This window comes from Caretta caretta, chromosome 6 (assembly GCF_965140235.1).
Source record: "Caretta caretta isolate rCarCar2 chromosome 6, rCarCar1.hap1, whole genome shotgun sequence".
Lineage (NCBI taxonomy): Eukaryota > Metazoa > Chordata > Testudines > Cheloniidae > Caretta > Caretta caretta.
In genome coordinates, this window is record NC_134211.1 from 57752137 (window position 1) to 57768919 (window position 16783).

Genomic DNA, 16783 nt, shown 5'->3' on the forward strand with positions numbered 1-16783 from the left:
CATGTAAGGGGTTAATGGCGCCGTAGGGACGCTGTGGGAAAAGCAGCTAATCGGAGAGGGGCTGCAAGGAGCAGCCAATCAGAGCCTGACAGGCCCATATAGGAAGAGCTGCAGGACAAAGCAGATTCAGTTGCTCCCTAGAGCTCAAGGAGGAAGATCTGGCTGCCTTGCAAGCAGAAGGAACGCCAGCACTCTGGACAGAGGAGTGCGACTACCAGGGACTTGGGAAGCTACAGAGAGCTCCTGGCTCGTGGCTAAGACTGACATGCTGAGGCCCTGAGGGAAGGGTGAAGAAGGTGCTGGAGCTGTGGAAAAGTGGCCCAGAGAAATGTACTGAGAGGTTTGAGGGGATGCAGCATGTGGCTGGCATCTAAAGGGTCCCTGGGCCAGAATCTGGAATAGTGGGCAGGCCCAGGTCCCCCCCACACACAGTGATGCACTGGATGGACAGTTGGACTGGCCCCCAGAAGGGGGAGCACAGTGTGTGGCATAGCCAGAGGGCTGTGTCATGAAGACGCCGTCGTGGTCCTTGGAGTGACAAAGGACCAGCAGCAGGAGTGACGGTGGGCAAGGAACACCGGGAGTGGACATACTGACCTGCGGAGCTGACCCTCATGACGACCAGCAGGAGGCGCTAGTATGGGAGTGGAGCCCCATCACAAGCACATAATACTAATCTGCAATTCTGGAAGCTGGTATCTGGCTTTCTTTAAATGATCCACCCCCCTCCCAGTAAAAGGCCTCAGGGTCTAGCAGAATGCATATAAAGATAGAATACAGGAAAGGCCTGAATTCTGTTCCACGCTCTTCCATGTTTTGGTCTTAACACTTCATAAACTTTATTCAGTTAGAGCTCACAACATTCCTGTGAGCTAGACAAATATAATTATCCTCATTCTACGGATCTAGCCATTCAAGTATTATGCTCATCGTGGTAGCTGACAAAAACAGAAGTGAAGAGACGTGCTCACAGCAAGTCAGCGTCAGCCAAGTTTACAGTTCAACTCTTCAATAAACTTCATCACAGAATCCCACACACATCTCATTTTACTCGTGTAACAGAAGTAGCAATTCTCACATGCCCCTCAGAGATACTCACACAGTTAGTTGATTTTATATTAATTTAGTATTTTGAAAAGATAACATTTAAAGAAAAGTTAACTCCATAGTTATGGTTGTGACCTTACCTTATATTTGAAGAACCATTTTGACACACCTTCACTTACGTTTCTCAAAGCTATACCAATCTAACTAAAATTACTCATTTGCGATAAAATGGAATGGCTAACTGATTTTTATTGCCATTTAGCATCTGACAGACAAACTTTAAGCATCCTAACACTACAAAATAAAGATTCTTCTTGAGCTCAGGTGAAAGGAGGTTGTTTCTGCAGTCAAAAAACTTGGGTTTTATTTAAAATACCCCTCGAATGGCTTTCCCCCTGGTGTCTAAGTCCCAGCTGTATCAGCAGACAGCTTGTTCTCACTGGAACACATCTCTCTCCATGATTCCAGGATTTCTTCCCAATCCCTCAAGTTGGCAGTATGTCTTTGGACCACAGAAAGATCTCTCAGCCAAAATTCACTGAAAATGCCCTCTTTAGATTATTTCATCAATGCTAAAGCATGTCATTTTAAAAAAAGAAAAAATTCAGACCAATGGATTTATGAAGTATTTACTGGCATAAAGAAGCCACTGATGGGTAAACAGAAAGTTTAAAAAGTGTAAGTTCTACAGCAATTTCAAAACTGAACAGGCTATTGCTATACCTGACCTCTTAGGACTAACCATTACTTGCATTAAAATGTAGGAGAAGAAAACCAAGAAATAAAGAATACAACTTACCTGGTGAACCTGAATTTCCACTTTCAGAGCCTCCTGTAGAGTCTGCAACTCCATTCTCTACCTTCTCCACTCTTTCTAGCTGTCTCTTTACTAATTCCACAGTGCCTTCAGTCTCTGGCTTCAGAAAATGAAAGTTCCTTTTCTCCAAACTTTTGCTGTAGAATAAATTTTTTATTTTATGGTTAGCAGAAGCCAGAAATTAGGCAGTTTTTAAGAAGTAGTTATACTATAATAAAAAGCATGAATACTGAAATCAACTAGACCATCTTTCATGATAGCATCTTAGTCTAATTTGCAAATGATCCTTGCAAACATAAGGAACCTAACAGCTTCCCAAAGAAGGCTTTCCTTCTAATCTTTTAACCTGACTTGGAAACTTTCTGAACGCCTGAAAATTCACATTCTTGTTCCCTGTGTTAAAGTTTGCAGGCAGACATGTTTGCCTACAAACGCTCTAATAACTTACATATTAAACTAGAACACAATGTATATTCACAGTGCTGCACATATGGGATTAAAACATATCTTCCCATGACAATCTGTCAATCTTAATAATCCACACACACCTTATGTACACATGGGAATAGCCCCGATTCAGTACTCTGTTGCACTGCACCAGTGTTAATGAGAACAAGATGAGTACGGCATTAACTAAGCTCACTAGAGTTTCAAGCAGAGGTAAACCCAGGTTACCTCAATTGATGAAAACACACAAAAAGAGTTGGGCAATTTCCATAAAGGGCTGGGAGAGCTCAGTTAGGGGGAGAGCTGCAGAAAGGGCTTTGATTGGAGGAGGGCAGCAGGGGAGAAGCAGGCTCCTACCCTTTTCTACCCTTAGGGGTCAGCACCAGCACAACTCCACTGGTTACAGGCCACCAATTACTGAATCAGGGTTATTCCCGTGCGTAGGCAAAGCCACAGTCTCAAATGAATAGGATATTCATATTCTCTTCCTGTCTGACACAGGCTGGCTGGCCCTCTAAACGGAGATTGGTTCAGCCTGGCCTGTGATGGATCGACTACCACTCACCACAGATAACCCTGATCATCTGCTATCAGGTGACTCCATTCAATTATCACACCCAGACAGGGAGGGAAGAGTTGGGCAATTTCCATAAAGGGCTGGGAGAGCTCAGTTGAAGAGAAAGCTGCAGAAAGGAGATTGCCTCTTATGAGGGCTCTGATTGAAGGAGGGCAGCAGGGGAGAAGCAGGCTCCTGTAGCAGAACCAGAAAAAGGCCAATCCCCAGGCAGATGACTTGGAAGTAGATTGGAAGTACAGACCCAGACTGGGGGAAAGACTCCAGGAAAGAAGCCCTGAGGGTCATCAGCTCACTTAGGAGCAGAGACTCCAGGAGGAAAGTCCTGAGGGTCAGCTCTCAGAGCAGGGCAGAAGGGTAGCCCAGGAAGAGCAGAAGACCCTTTTGTTTTTATGTTTTCTTTAGACTAGAGACTGCTACTTGACAGAACATCCCTAGGCAGGCCACTCATCTGGTATTAAAATGGACAGACCAGCTTTTCTAGGGTTTGTCCTCTTCCAGTACTCAGATGTGATTTTGCTGGTAACAGACTTCGGACACCATTTTGAAGAGCATGCTGCTCCACCCCCACCACCGTGACCTTGCACACAAGGTCTTAAAAACAACATCCCCACGTAGCGTGACCTCATGCACTTGCATCCAAGATCACGCTGCATGGGGGGAGCCATTTTTAAGAGAGTGCCACCCCACTCCCACGTGACATGACCTCACACATACTGTGTGTCCAAGGTTATGGTGGCAGGGGTAGGCACTTGCCATTCCCGGAAGTACTGGAATGTCCAGTATTTAGGGTTGCCAACCCACCATGATTGCCCTGGTGTCTCCAGGAATTACATATTAATCTTTAATTAGAGATTGTGTCATGTGATGAAACCTCCAGGAATACCTCCACCCAAAATTGGCAACCCTACCAGTATTCCAGGAGTTCATGAGCGGCCCCCCAATGTCTCCCTGAAAGAAGGTAAGCCTGTCACTTGCAAGGCTATTGTGGGGACTAAGAGGGAAACAGAGGAAGACCCAGACAGCAGGCCAAAAGGAACAAGGGGAGTGTGGTGCTGCTGCTACACTGTCCTAAAATATCTTGTTGTGGTGATGCATGCTGTTAAAACAGGTGACTCTGTCCACCCCAGATGTGGATGCATTTCAGTGCAAGTCTATGACCCAAAATTTGTAAAGAATTGAAGGAGGTATATATTAAGATAATTAGTGTTTTCCAAATAAAATAACCCAAAGCAGTTTTGCAGAAGCACAATGAGCTGTGAATATATTAATGTTGAAACCCTTTGCAGTGACTGAGCAGAACTTGGTGACATTAAAAAAAACAATACTACTACTTACCATCTTCAAAGCACTTTACAAAACACGAATTAATCCTCACAGTAACTGTGAAGTAGGTAAACATTACCCATATTTTTAAAGGGGGGGAAATGAGATACAGAGGGGAGGTTACTTCCAAAACAATGCAAAGTATCTAGTTCTGAGCCAGGATTAGGAGTTCTTGATCATCTTCTCATGCTTAGACACAATGAAGGACTCTCAATCTTAAAATTACATGTTTTTTGTGGGTTTTTTTTAAGTTTTAAAAAAATATTTACTCTAAAAATCTTCAGAACTCATTATGTATCCAATCTCTGTAGCCATTATTGATGCATCAGGTGTTACACACTACAGAATGCTAGGATATTAATATAGCTAGGATATTTTTAATTTTTTTTTAAAGTAGAAAACCTTCATAATAGAATTTTTTAAAGGGATACTGCCAATTTAGCTTAGATCATACATTTTAGCTTTCAAAAACACCCAAGAACTATTAATAGAGTGATATTTTTTAAATAAAAAATTTGAACTTTTTAATTTAAACTGGATATTCGAATTAAATTAAATACAGGTCTATTTTAAAAAATAAACCTATTTAAAATTAAATTTGAAATTATGACAGCCTATGTTAAGGTCTAAATTTACTATAATACATTAATGAATGCAGTGTTGTAGCAGCCATGTCAGGACCAAGATATTAGAGAGACAAGGTGGGTGAGGTAACAGCTTTTATTGGAAGAATAGCACTGTGTAAGCTCAAAAGCTTGTATCTCACCAACAGAATTTGGTCCGACAGAAGTTATTACCTCACCCACTTTGTCTCTCTATAATCTATTAAGACCATTTAAAATTATATTAAAAAATAATATTCAAGTGGTACATGTTTATGGCTGAAGTTTTGAAGAAAGTCAAACCACTGAACTAGTGGTAGTCATGGTACTTGGGACCAGAGTTTGTTGAAGTGCTAAACCAGTTTAAGACAACAGTAGCCTCTTCTGAAACGCAGGGAAAATATTTTCTTCATGCCAGCTTAACTAGTTCAGTTCAATGACTAGTTCATTCGAAGTTAAGACACCAATTAGAAGCTGAAAAGCATGAAAGCTTGTTTTCCGCTTCCAATCCATGAGTAAAAATAGGATGATGGAATGAGATTTACTAGCTCTAAAATCCAGAAGACATGGTGACACTAAACAATCAATTCAATTCACTAACTATAATGCTTTGTTCAATAAATCAATTATAGTTTTAAATGCACAATTTTTTTATTTTTTTTCTTATCAAAAAGTTTATTTATTCAGCACATTTAAGGCAGAACTTTTAATGAATTAAAAAAATTAAGTTTTAGTGCATTTTTAGTTGCATTAGAATTTCCATCCAAATACAGCTTGACACAATCTCTCTCTCTCTTTCACACACACACTCACTCACTCTCTAGTAAACAAGAAATGCACCACTTTCTAACAATCAAAAAGGTAAAAATTAGGAATCTGAATAAATGTATGTTAAACTCTAAAGTTGCTTAAATAAACTTGTGTAAATATACTGTAGCCTCCTAGTTTTCAAAAAGCAGCACCAAATTTAGTGTAACGGCTACATTTAATTGCAAATCAGCATGTTGTAATGGTGAGCAACCAGTGAAAATTAACCTCTCTTGAAGAAAATAACTGCAGTACAAATACAAAGCAAGATTAAAATCTGATTTCAATCAAAGTTTCCTGCTTGCTGTTCTAAAACATTATTAAAATCTGTGATTTAAATCACTGATTTAAATCAATCCATGCTGATTATTAATAAAGTTAATGAGTCTTATTTTAACTCTCTCTGTCTATGGCAGGGGTTCTCAAACTTCATTGTACTGCAACCCACTCCTGACAACAAAAATTATTACACAACCCCAGGAGTCAGGACCAAAGCCTGAGCCCAGCTTCTCCAGATAGCAGGGCCAAATCCGGAGCCCTACTGTTCCAGGTAAGGGGGCCAAAGCCAAAGCCCAAGAGCTTCAGCCCCAGGCAGGGGTCTGTAACCTGAGCCCCCTCACCCAGGGCTCAAGTCCTTGGGCTTTGGTTTCGGTCCCAGAAGGTGGGGCTGGGACTCGGGCTTTGGCCACAGCCCCAGACCCCAACAAGTCTGAGCCAGTCCTAGTGACCCCATTAAAATGGGGTCCCGACCCAGATTTTGAGAACCACTGGCCTATGGTAAACAAACCAGGGTTGGGAAGAAAATGGAACTGATTAAGAACAAAGTGAAATTTACTAGTCTAGTTTTGCTGTCCAAACTGAAGCAAATCACAAAAAGTACTCAGTATATAAATGGTAAAAATATAAGTATTAGATTTTAATTCATTCATTTTTTAAGTTTAACAGTCATTAGTTATAGGTAAAGTGTTTTTAAAAAAAGGGGGGGGGGGAGCTCTGATCATATCTCCTAGAACTGTGAATGGAAGGACCATCCATGTGTGGCTCTCCCAGCATCTGATATTGAAGAGACGGGCACACCCATACAGAGATTCTTCCACAGGTTTGTGATTCATATGGGCAAGTAGGTGGAAATTAGATGAGGAACTACACATTATTTGCCAGCTCTTGTGCTACAAACCTTAAATGAGAAAATACACCTCGAAGTTCTCTTACCCTTTCCTCAGAGACCCCACCAGGGTTCCAGAAGGACCTGTGTCCTGGTAAATTGCTGCTGATGCAATGCCAATCGAAACGCAGTACTTGGGAGCTAAGTGTGGGGGTGAATGCTGAGGTAAGGAGCCTCAGAGGCATAGGGTCTTCCACAGGCCTCAGGGAATCGACCAGACTTGAGAGCAGGCCCCACGGTCTGTGATTAGGCCAATCCCACATATCCCCAACTGGATGACATGAGGGAAACCTCTGCATGGGATTCCTCATGGAGATCTGCTCTCCCCAAACCCTTTATTGTGGGTATGACCACTGGAGAAAGAGATCTGAGCCATAATTTCTTTCATCAGCAACTCTTTAAACAATGAGAAAACCTACAAACAGCTAGTATCCTGCAATAAAATATTAATCCTTTGAGTTACAGAGGTGCAAACAGTTCACTTATATTCTACCCTATTTTACGTATTACATTTTTTCATCTAGAAAGGAATATTTTTTCTTTTTAAACCAAGAAAAAATAGTTCCACTTTTTAGATTGCTTTCCAACCTTCTGTCCAAGAGGAATTTTTTTACAAATGAAAAAGGGACTAATACTGAGAATGTTGAGGCCTTTAACTCTAGTGGCTTATCCGTTATTGCAGCTAGCACATATTATGGTTGCATCCGATGAAGTGAGCTGTAGCTCATGAAAGCTTATGCTTAAATAAATTTGTTAATCTCTAAGGTGCCACAAGTACTCCTTTTCTTTTTGCGAATACAGACTAACACGGCTGCTACTCTGACACCTGATATTATGGTTATGTGATTCTAATAGAGTATTAAACACTGCAGATTTACACCAGTTTAAAACAAAAAAGGTGAAAAGTAGAGGAAAAATTGAGAGACTATGCTATCAAACACAATACTCCACAGAAAAAGTAAAATCAGGTTTTACACACATGCTTTAAATTGAGTGTAAAAAAATAACAAAGCACTGGAAATATAAAGACATTATAACTACCATTAATGAGGGGCTGACAGTTCCAATTTTCATTTGTCAAATGTGTTAGTGGGGCATGAAAAGCAAAGTTCAGTTATTCTGAAAATACCCTTAACAACCTATGTGTTCAAATTTTTTATAAAGGTTAAAATGTGTGTTAGTATATGCAGTAACATGCATATGTGCAGCTAAAACATCTGGGTCATACTAAATCCAAATTTTCAGATTCAAGCATTTGCAGTCCACTGTTTTCCTTCTGAAATAAGCAATACATGCGTATGCATTACTGGCAATTAGTGCACATCATAGGTGCACTGTGGCAGGCATGAGTTCAAAGACAAAGCCAACCAAGAATTCCATCAGTCTCTCACTAATGCACAGCTTCACAGAGTGTTGCAATTTGACGGGGGTGGGGGGTTCCGTTTTCCCCCCAAAATAAATACACGAACACCTATAATTTGGGGGGGGATTTTAAGCATCTCCTTAAATTTCAAAGGGCTTTGGATCAGATTCCATATAAAAGGCGTTCTAGGTAAGCCCAACATTCACCTCACAGGGCAAGAGAAACTAGCAAGGAAAATTAACATCTTCCTCTTACCTTTCTTCCTCTTAAGTTCACTAAACTTTTGACCTTTCTCCTGCTTTCCCTCATCTCACAACCCCAGTTACTCTTTAAAAAGAGCTGATTTTGGTCCAACAGTCCTTTCAATTCACTTTCAATGCCAAAGCGAAACTGGGAGTGTTAAGCAGCTTATTTTATAAAGAGAAGAAAAAAAATAACCAGAACTGGTTAAGGGCACAAACCAGTTCTGAAAAGGTCAGCCAGACCCACAGGACGCAGTTTAAAACTGCCACTTTTTTCCTCTTGAACCATCCTAGCTGCTGTATTGGTCAGATAGTAGCACCATTATTTTTTCCTGAAAGAAATGGAATGAGGATCCCTGAAGCAGTTCCCAATTCTTCTTTTTTAAAAGTACAATTAAAAATACATATAAAATGCTACACAGTATAAATGCTTTGCATTACTAGTAATGAAAATAATACTTATATATAGGGCTCCCAATTAACCGCAGTAAACTCACGCAATTAACTCAAAAAAATTAACTGTGATTAAAAAAATTAGTCGGGATTAATCTCATTGTTAAACAATAGAATGCTAATTTAAATTTATTAAATATTTTTGGATTTTTTTCTACATTTTCAAATATATTGATTTCTATTATAACACAGAATACAAAGTGTACAGTGCTCACTTTACAAATATTTGGCACTGTCAAAATGATAAAAGAAATAGTATTTTTCAGTTCACCTCATACACGTACTATAGTGCAATCTCTTTATCATGGAAGAGAAACTTACAAATGTAGATTTTTTGTTGCATTGTTTTGTTTTGATGGGAGTTATGTAAAACTTTGGCGCCTACAGGTCCACTCAGTCCTACTTCTTGTGCAGCCAACTGCTAAGACAAACAAGTTTGTTTACATTTACAGGAGATAATGCTGCCCACTTCTTATTTACAATGTCACCAGAAAGTGAGAACAGGTGTTCACATGGCACTTTTGTAGCCTCTGTTGCAAGGTATTTACATGCCAGATCTGCTAAGGACTTATATGCCCCTTCATGCTTCGGCCACCATTCCAAGGACATTTTTCCATGCTGATAATGCTCGGTAAAAAAATAAATGCGTTAATTAAATTTGTGACTGAACTGCTTGGAGCAGTATTGTATGTCTCCTGTTCTGTTTTACCCACATTCTGCCATATATTTCATATTATAACGGTATTGGATGATGACCCAGCACATGTTCGTTTTAATAACACTTTAAACAGCAGATTTGACAAAATGCAAAGAATGTACCAATGCGAGATTTCTAAGGACAGATACGGCACTAGACCCAAGGTTTAAGAATCTGAAGTGCCTTCCAAAATCTGGAAGGGACGAAGTGTGGAGAATGCTTTCAGAAGTCTTAAAAGAGCAACATTCAGATGCAGAAACTACAGAACCCGAACCACCAAAAAAGAAAATCAACCTTCTGCTGGTGGCATCTGACTCAGATGATGAAAATAAACATGCGTTGGTCCGCTCTGCTTTGGATCGGTATCAAGCAGAACCAGTCATCATAGAATCACAGAACTGGAAAGGGCCTCAAGAGGTCATCTAGTCTAGTCCTCTGCACTCAAGGCAGGACTAAGTATTATCTAGACAATCCCTCACAGGTGTTTGTCCAACATGCTCTTAAAAATCTCCAATGATGGAGATTCCACAACCTCCTTAGGCAACTTATGCCAGTGCTTAACCACTCTGACAGTTAGGAAGTTTTTCCTAATGTCCAACCTAAACCGCCCTTGTTGCACTTTAAGCCCGTTGCTTCTTGTCCTATCCTCAGATACATCCTCCTTGTAACAACCTTTTCTGTACTTGAAAATGGTTATGTCCCCTCTCAGTCTTCTCTTTTCCAGACTAAACAAACCCAATTTTTTCAATCTTTCCTCATAGGTCGTTTCCTAGACCTTTAATCATTTTTGTTGCTTTTCTTTGGACTTTCCCCAATTTGTCCACATCTTTCCTGAAACGTGGCGCCCAGAAACAGACACAATACTCCAGTTGAGGCCTAATCAGTGCGGAGTAGAGCAGAAGAATTACTTCTTGTGTCTTGCTTACAATACTCCTGCTAATACATCCCAGAATGATGTTTACTTTTTTTGAAACAGCGTTACACTGTTGACTCATATTTAGCTTGTGATCCACTATGACCCCCAGATCCCTTTCCACAGTAATCCTTCCTAGGCAGTCATTTCCCATTTGGATGTTTGCAACTGATTGTTCCTTCCTAAGTGGAGTACTTTGCATTTGTCCTTATTAAATTTTACCCTATTTATTTCAGACCATTTCTCCAGTTTGTCCACATCATTTTGAATTTTAATCCTATCCTATAAAGCACTTACAACCCCTCCCAGGTTAGTACTGCAAACTTTATAAGTGTACTCTCGATTCCATTATCTAAATCACTGAAGATCTTGAATAGAACTGGACCCAGAACCGATCCCTGTGGGACCCCCTTGTTGGGTCCCCACGTTGTCCTTATTTCCCTTTTTATAGATTGGCCTTCTCCAGTCTTCTTGAATGTCTCCCATCTTCCATGACTTTTCAAAGATAATTGCTAATGGCTCAGATATCTCCTCAGTCAGCTCCTTGAGTATTCTAGGATGCATTTCATCAGGCCGTACTGATCTGAAGACATCTAACTTGTCTAAGTAATTTTTGACTTGTTCTTTCCCTATTTTAGACTCTGATCCTACCTCATTTTCACTGGCATTCACTATTTTAGACGTCCAATTGCCACTAACCTTCTTGGCGAAAACCGAAACAAAGAAGTCATTAAGCAACTCTGCCATTGCCACATTTTCTGTTATCAGCATGTACGCGTGTCCTCTGGAATGGTGGTTTAAGCATAAAGGGATATATGAATCTTTAGCACATCTGGCACGTAAATATCTTGCAACGCCAGCTACAAAAGTGCCATGCGAACCTCTGTTCTCACTTTCAGGTGATGTTGTAAACAAGAAGGAGGCAGCATTATCTCCTGCAAATTGTAACCAAACTTGTTTGTCTGAGCAATTGGCTGAAGTAGGACTGAGTGGACTTGTAGGCTCTAAAGTTTTACTTTTGAACACAGTAATTTTTGTACATAATTCTACATTTGTAAGTTCAACTTTCAGTACTTGTATTAGGTGAACTGAAATATACTATTTCTTTTGGTTTTTTTACAGTGCAAATATTTGTAATAAAAAATATAAAGTGAGCACTGTACATTTTGTATTCTGTTTTGTAATTGAAATAGATATATTTGAAAATGTAGAAAACACCCAAAAATATTTAAATAAATGATATTCTACTATTGTTTAACAGTGCAATTAATTTTTTTAATCACTTGACAGCCCTTTTATAGCATTTAATCTGTGGATCTCGTAAGTGCTTTACAAAGAACGTAAGTATCATTATCCCCATTTTACAGATAGGGAATCTGATACAGAGTTGACTCAATTTGCTTAATAGTCTAGTCAGTTCTGAAATGCTTGTAAGCACCCAAACAGTCTGAAAGGAACACAAGAGTTTTGTTTAAGTTCAGCCAACAACATTTATCAAACAGTTGTACTTCAAACAAAATTTCGTATTTTCTCTTCTCGCGCTGTTGCACTCAGCCACACTTCAGAACCAGTGGGGTACTGGTGGGGATCATATCTTCCCATCTGTTTCTGAGCAGAGGACAAAAAGCAGGTCGGTCTAAGCAGTGGGGTGAAGCCACAAAAGAGAGTGCTAATGGCAATTACTCCTACCTACACTGGCTCTGCAGGAATCCAAGCTCCACAGTGTGAAAGAAGGTTGAACGAGAGATGCAGCTTTTTCTACAATACTATTCACCTCATAAACTAACATTGACCAGGTTCCAGAAAGGGATCCAAAGGAACCAACAGCAAAGGATTTTCTCGCAACAGGACTAAAGCAGGAGCCATGCTGTCATTGGGCCACAGTGAACAGATACAGGGCCTCCCACTGAATACCCAGTATGTTTTTGAACTATCCATCCCCAAGATTTACAAGGATTTGAGGCTCCCAAATCTCCTATTACTTTCACAGGGGATGCAGTATAGACTTTTGACAGAAGTAGTGAAAAGGAACCCCAAAGGAAGATTTACCTTACAATAACTGGTGTTCTTCAAGATGTGTGGTGCGCCCGCACTGTGTGCTTTCAATAGCAGTGTCCGTTGGTCTGCACCTGCACCATGCATCTCCTCATGCTTCCATCCAAGGGCATAAACGGTGGCACAGACCAACTGCCCCCCAGTTTGACTCTACCACGAATCAGGATAACCCGATTACAGGGGAGGAGGGCAGGTTGTGAATACTCACAGGGACCACACATCTTGAAGAACTCCCGTTACTATAAGATAAGTAGCCTTTTCTTTCTTTTCAAATGGTTGTCCCTTGTGGGTATTCACTGTGGGGGACTCCCAAGGGTGAGAGAAAGTATGCTGTATCCGAACCCGAGTGGGAAATCACTGAGCCAAAAGGAGGCATCTGTGCTGAAGTTTGGATCAGTGCATAATCTCTGGTGAAAATGTGCACAGAGCCCCAGGTGGTGCCTTCGCAGATCTCCAAGAGGGGCAATTCCCTGTGAGGAAGCTACTGATATTACTTTAGATCTTGCAGATCCTGACAGTTTGAGGAGGAGGGATTTTAATAATGTCATAGAGGGAGATGCAAGAGGTTATCCACTTAGAAAGTCTGAAAGAGAGAGCTAAGAGTATAGCACAAACTTCCTCGTGGCTGGACTTTACAAAAACTAGACAAGCCATTTACAACACACACTTTGCTTCTCTACAAACGAAAAAGGACACTAAACTCTCTAAACTACTATATGCCACAAGAGGCCACAACAGTGGTTCCCTTAACCCACCCAGCAATATTGTTAATCTATCCAACTATACTCCTAGCCCAGCAGAAGAATCTGTCCCATCTCAGGGCCTCTCCTTCTGCCCCTCCACCCCCACGAACATGATACAGTTCTGTGGTGACCTAGAATCCTATTTTCGACGTCTCCGACTCAAGGAATATTTCCAGCACACCTCTGAACAACATACTAATCCACAGAGACCTTCCTACCAAGACTACAAAAAGAAGGATTCTGGGTGGACTCCTCCTGAAGGTCGAAACAACAGACTGGACTTCTACACAGAGTGCTTCCGCCGACATGCCCGGGCTGAAATTGTGGAAAAGCAGCATCACTTGCCCCATAACCTCAGCCGTGCAGAACACAATGCCATCCACAGCCTCAGAAACAACTCTGACATCATAATCAAAAAGGCTGACAAAGGAGGTGCTGTCATCATCATAAATAGGTCGGAATATGAACAAGATCCAAAATCACTTTCTATAAGCCATTACCCTCTGATCCCACTGAGGGTTGCCAAAAGAAACTACACCATTTGCTCAAGAAACTCCCTGAAAAAGCACACGAACAAATCCGCACAGACACACCCCTGGAACTCCGACCTGGGGTATTCTATCTACCAAGATCCATAAACCTGGAAATCCTGGACGCCCCATCATCTCAGGCATTGGCACCCTGACAGCAGGATTGTCTGGCTATGTAGACTCCCTCCTCAGGCCCTATGCTACCAGCACTCCCAGCTATCTTCGAGACACCACTGATTTCCTGAGGAAACTACAATCCATCAGTGATCTTCCTGAAAACACCATCCTGGCCACTATGGATGTAGAAGCCTTTTACACCAACATTCCACACAAAGATGGACTACAAGCCATCAGGAACAGTATCCCCAATAATGTCACAGCAAACTTGGTGGCTGAACTTTGTGACTTACTTGGGGACAATGTATACCTTCAAATCAGCGGCACTGCTATGGGTACCCGCATGGCCCCACAGTATGCCAACATTTTTATGGCTGACTTAGAACAATGCTTCCTCAGCTCTCGTCCCCTAATGCCCCTACTCTACTTGCGCTACACTGAGGACATCTTCATCATCTGGACCCATGGAAAAGAAGCCCTTGAGGAATTCCACCATGATTTCAACAATTTCCATCCCACCATCACCCTCAGCCTGGACCAGTCCACACAAGGGATCCACTTCCTGGACACTATGTGACCATCGCTTATTAGCACCGTAAACACCACCCTACACTGGAAACCTACTGACCACTATTTCTACCTACATGCCTCCAGCTTTCATCCAGACCACACCATATGATCCATCGTCTACAGCCAAGCTCTACGATACAACCGCATTTCCTCCAACCCCTCAGACAGAGACAAACACCTACAAGATCTCTATCAAGCATTCTTACAACTACAATACCTACCTGCTGAAGTGAAGAAACAGACTGACAGAGCCAGTAGAGTGCCCAGAAGTCACCTACTACAGGACAGATCCAACAAAGAAAATAACAGAAAGCCGCAAGCCATCACCTTCAGCCCCCAACTAAAACCTCTCCAACACATCATCAAGGATCTACAACCTACCCTGAAGGACGACCCATCACTCTCACAGATCTTGGGAGACAGCCCCCCAACCTGAAGCAAATACTCACCAGCAACCACACATCACACAACAGAACCACTAACCCAGGAACCTATCCTTGCAACAAAGCCCGTTGCCAACTGTGTCCACATATCTATTCAGGGGACATCATCATAGGGCCTAAATCACATCAGCCACACTATCAGAGGCTCGTTCACCTGCACATCTACCAATGTGATATATGCCATCATGTGACAGCAATGCCCCTCTGCCATGTACATTGCTCAAACTGGACATCACATGTCATCACAGAATCAGAAGTGTAGGACTAGAAGGGACTTCAGTAGGTCATCTAGTCCAGCCCCCTGCACTCAAGGCAGGGCTATGTAATAACTAGACTATTTCTGACATTTGTCTAACCTGTTCTTTAAAACCTCCAGTGACAGAGATTCCACAACCTCCCAAGGCAATTTGTTTCAGTGCTTAATCACCGTGACAGAGAGTTTTTCTTATTGTCCAACCTAAACTGCCCCTACTGCAATTTAAGCCCATTGCTTCTTGTCCCAGCCTCAGATATTAAGGAGAACAATTTTTCACTCTCCGCTTTGTAACAATCTTTTATGAACTTACTTGATAAGTTATATCCCTTATCAGTCTTTTCTTCTCCAGACTAAACAAACCCAATTTTTTCCATCTTTCCTCATAGGTCATGTTTTCCAGACCTTTAATCATTTTTGTTGCTCTCCTCTGGACTTTCTCCAATCTTTCCTAAAATGTGGTGCCCAGAAATGGACACAGTACTCCAGTTGAGACCTTATCAGCATGGAAAAGAGTGAAAGAACTGCTTACAACACTCCTGCTGATACATCCCAGAATGATATTCACTTTTTGTGGAACAGCGTTACACTGACTCATATTTAGCTTATGATCCACTATAATCCCCAGATCCCTTTCCACAGTACTCCCTCCTAGGCAGTCATTTCCCTTTTTGTTTGTGTGCAACTGATTGTTCCCTCCTAAGTCGAGTACTTTGCATTTGTCCTTATTGAATTTCATCCTATTTACTTCAGACCATTTGTCCAGTTTGTCCACATCATTCTGAATTTTAATCCTATCCTCCAAAAATCACTTGCAACTCCTCCCAGGTTGGCATCATCTGCAAAATTTATAAGTGTACTCTCTATGCCATTATCTAAATCATTTATGAAGATATTGAACAGAACAGAATCCAGGACCGATCCCTGCAGGACCCCACTGGATACACCCTTCCAGCTTGACTGTGAACCACTGATAGCTACTCTCTGGGAACAATTTGCCAACCAGTTATGCACCCACCTTACAGTAGCTCCAGCTAGGCTGTACTTTCCTAATTTGTTTATGAGAAGGTCATGCGAGACAGAATCAAAAGCCTTACTAAAGTCAAGATATACCAGGTCTACCGCTTCTCTCCTATCCACCAGGCTTGTGAGCTTTCATTGAAAGGATTTGACACAATTTAATCTTGACAAATCCATGCTGACTGTTACTTGTCACCTTACTATCTTCTAGGTGTTTGCAAATTGATTGCTTTATTATTTGCTCTATTATCTTTCCAGGTACTGAAGTTAAGCTGACTGGTCTGTAATTCCCTGGGTTGTCCTTGTTCTCCTTTTTATATATTGGCACCATATTTCCCCTCTTCTAGTCCTCTGGAATCTCTCCCGTCATCCAGGACTTTTCAAAGATAATTGCTAATGGCTCGATATCTCATCAGTCAGCTCCTTGAGTATTCTAGGTTGTCAGGGCTTGATGAAATACATCTTTAAGACATCTAACTTGTCTAAGTAATTTTTAACTTGTTCTTTCCCTATTTTTAGCCTCAGATCCTACCTCATTTTCCACGGGCATTCACTATGTTAGATGTCCAATTGCTACTATCCTTTCTGATGTAAAATTA

At 41.2% G+C, this 16783-nt stretch overlaps 1 protein-coding gene across 7 annotated transcripts in view; it reads right to left on the bottom strand.

Annotated features, from left to right (window-relative positions):
- The window catches only part of PHF21A (PHD finger protein 21A), a 256174-nt gene that overhangs the window by 178526 nt on the left and 60865 nt on the right, over nt 1–16783 (bottom strand). For all 7 annotated transcript variants that reach the window (XM_075129550.1, XM_048855458.2, XM_048855459.2 and 4 more), the window contains exon 3: nt 1847–2001. In XM_075129550.1, coding sequence (XP_074985651.1) covers nt 1847–1900 — 54 coding nt within the window. In that variant the 5' untranslated portion in view covers nt 1901–2001. The remainder of the gene's footprint in view (nt 1–1846; nt 2002–16783) is intronic.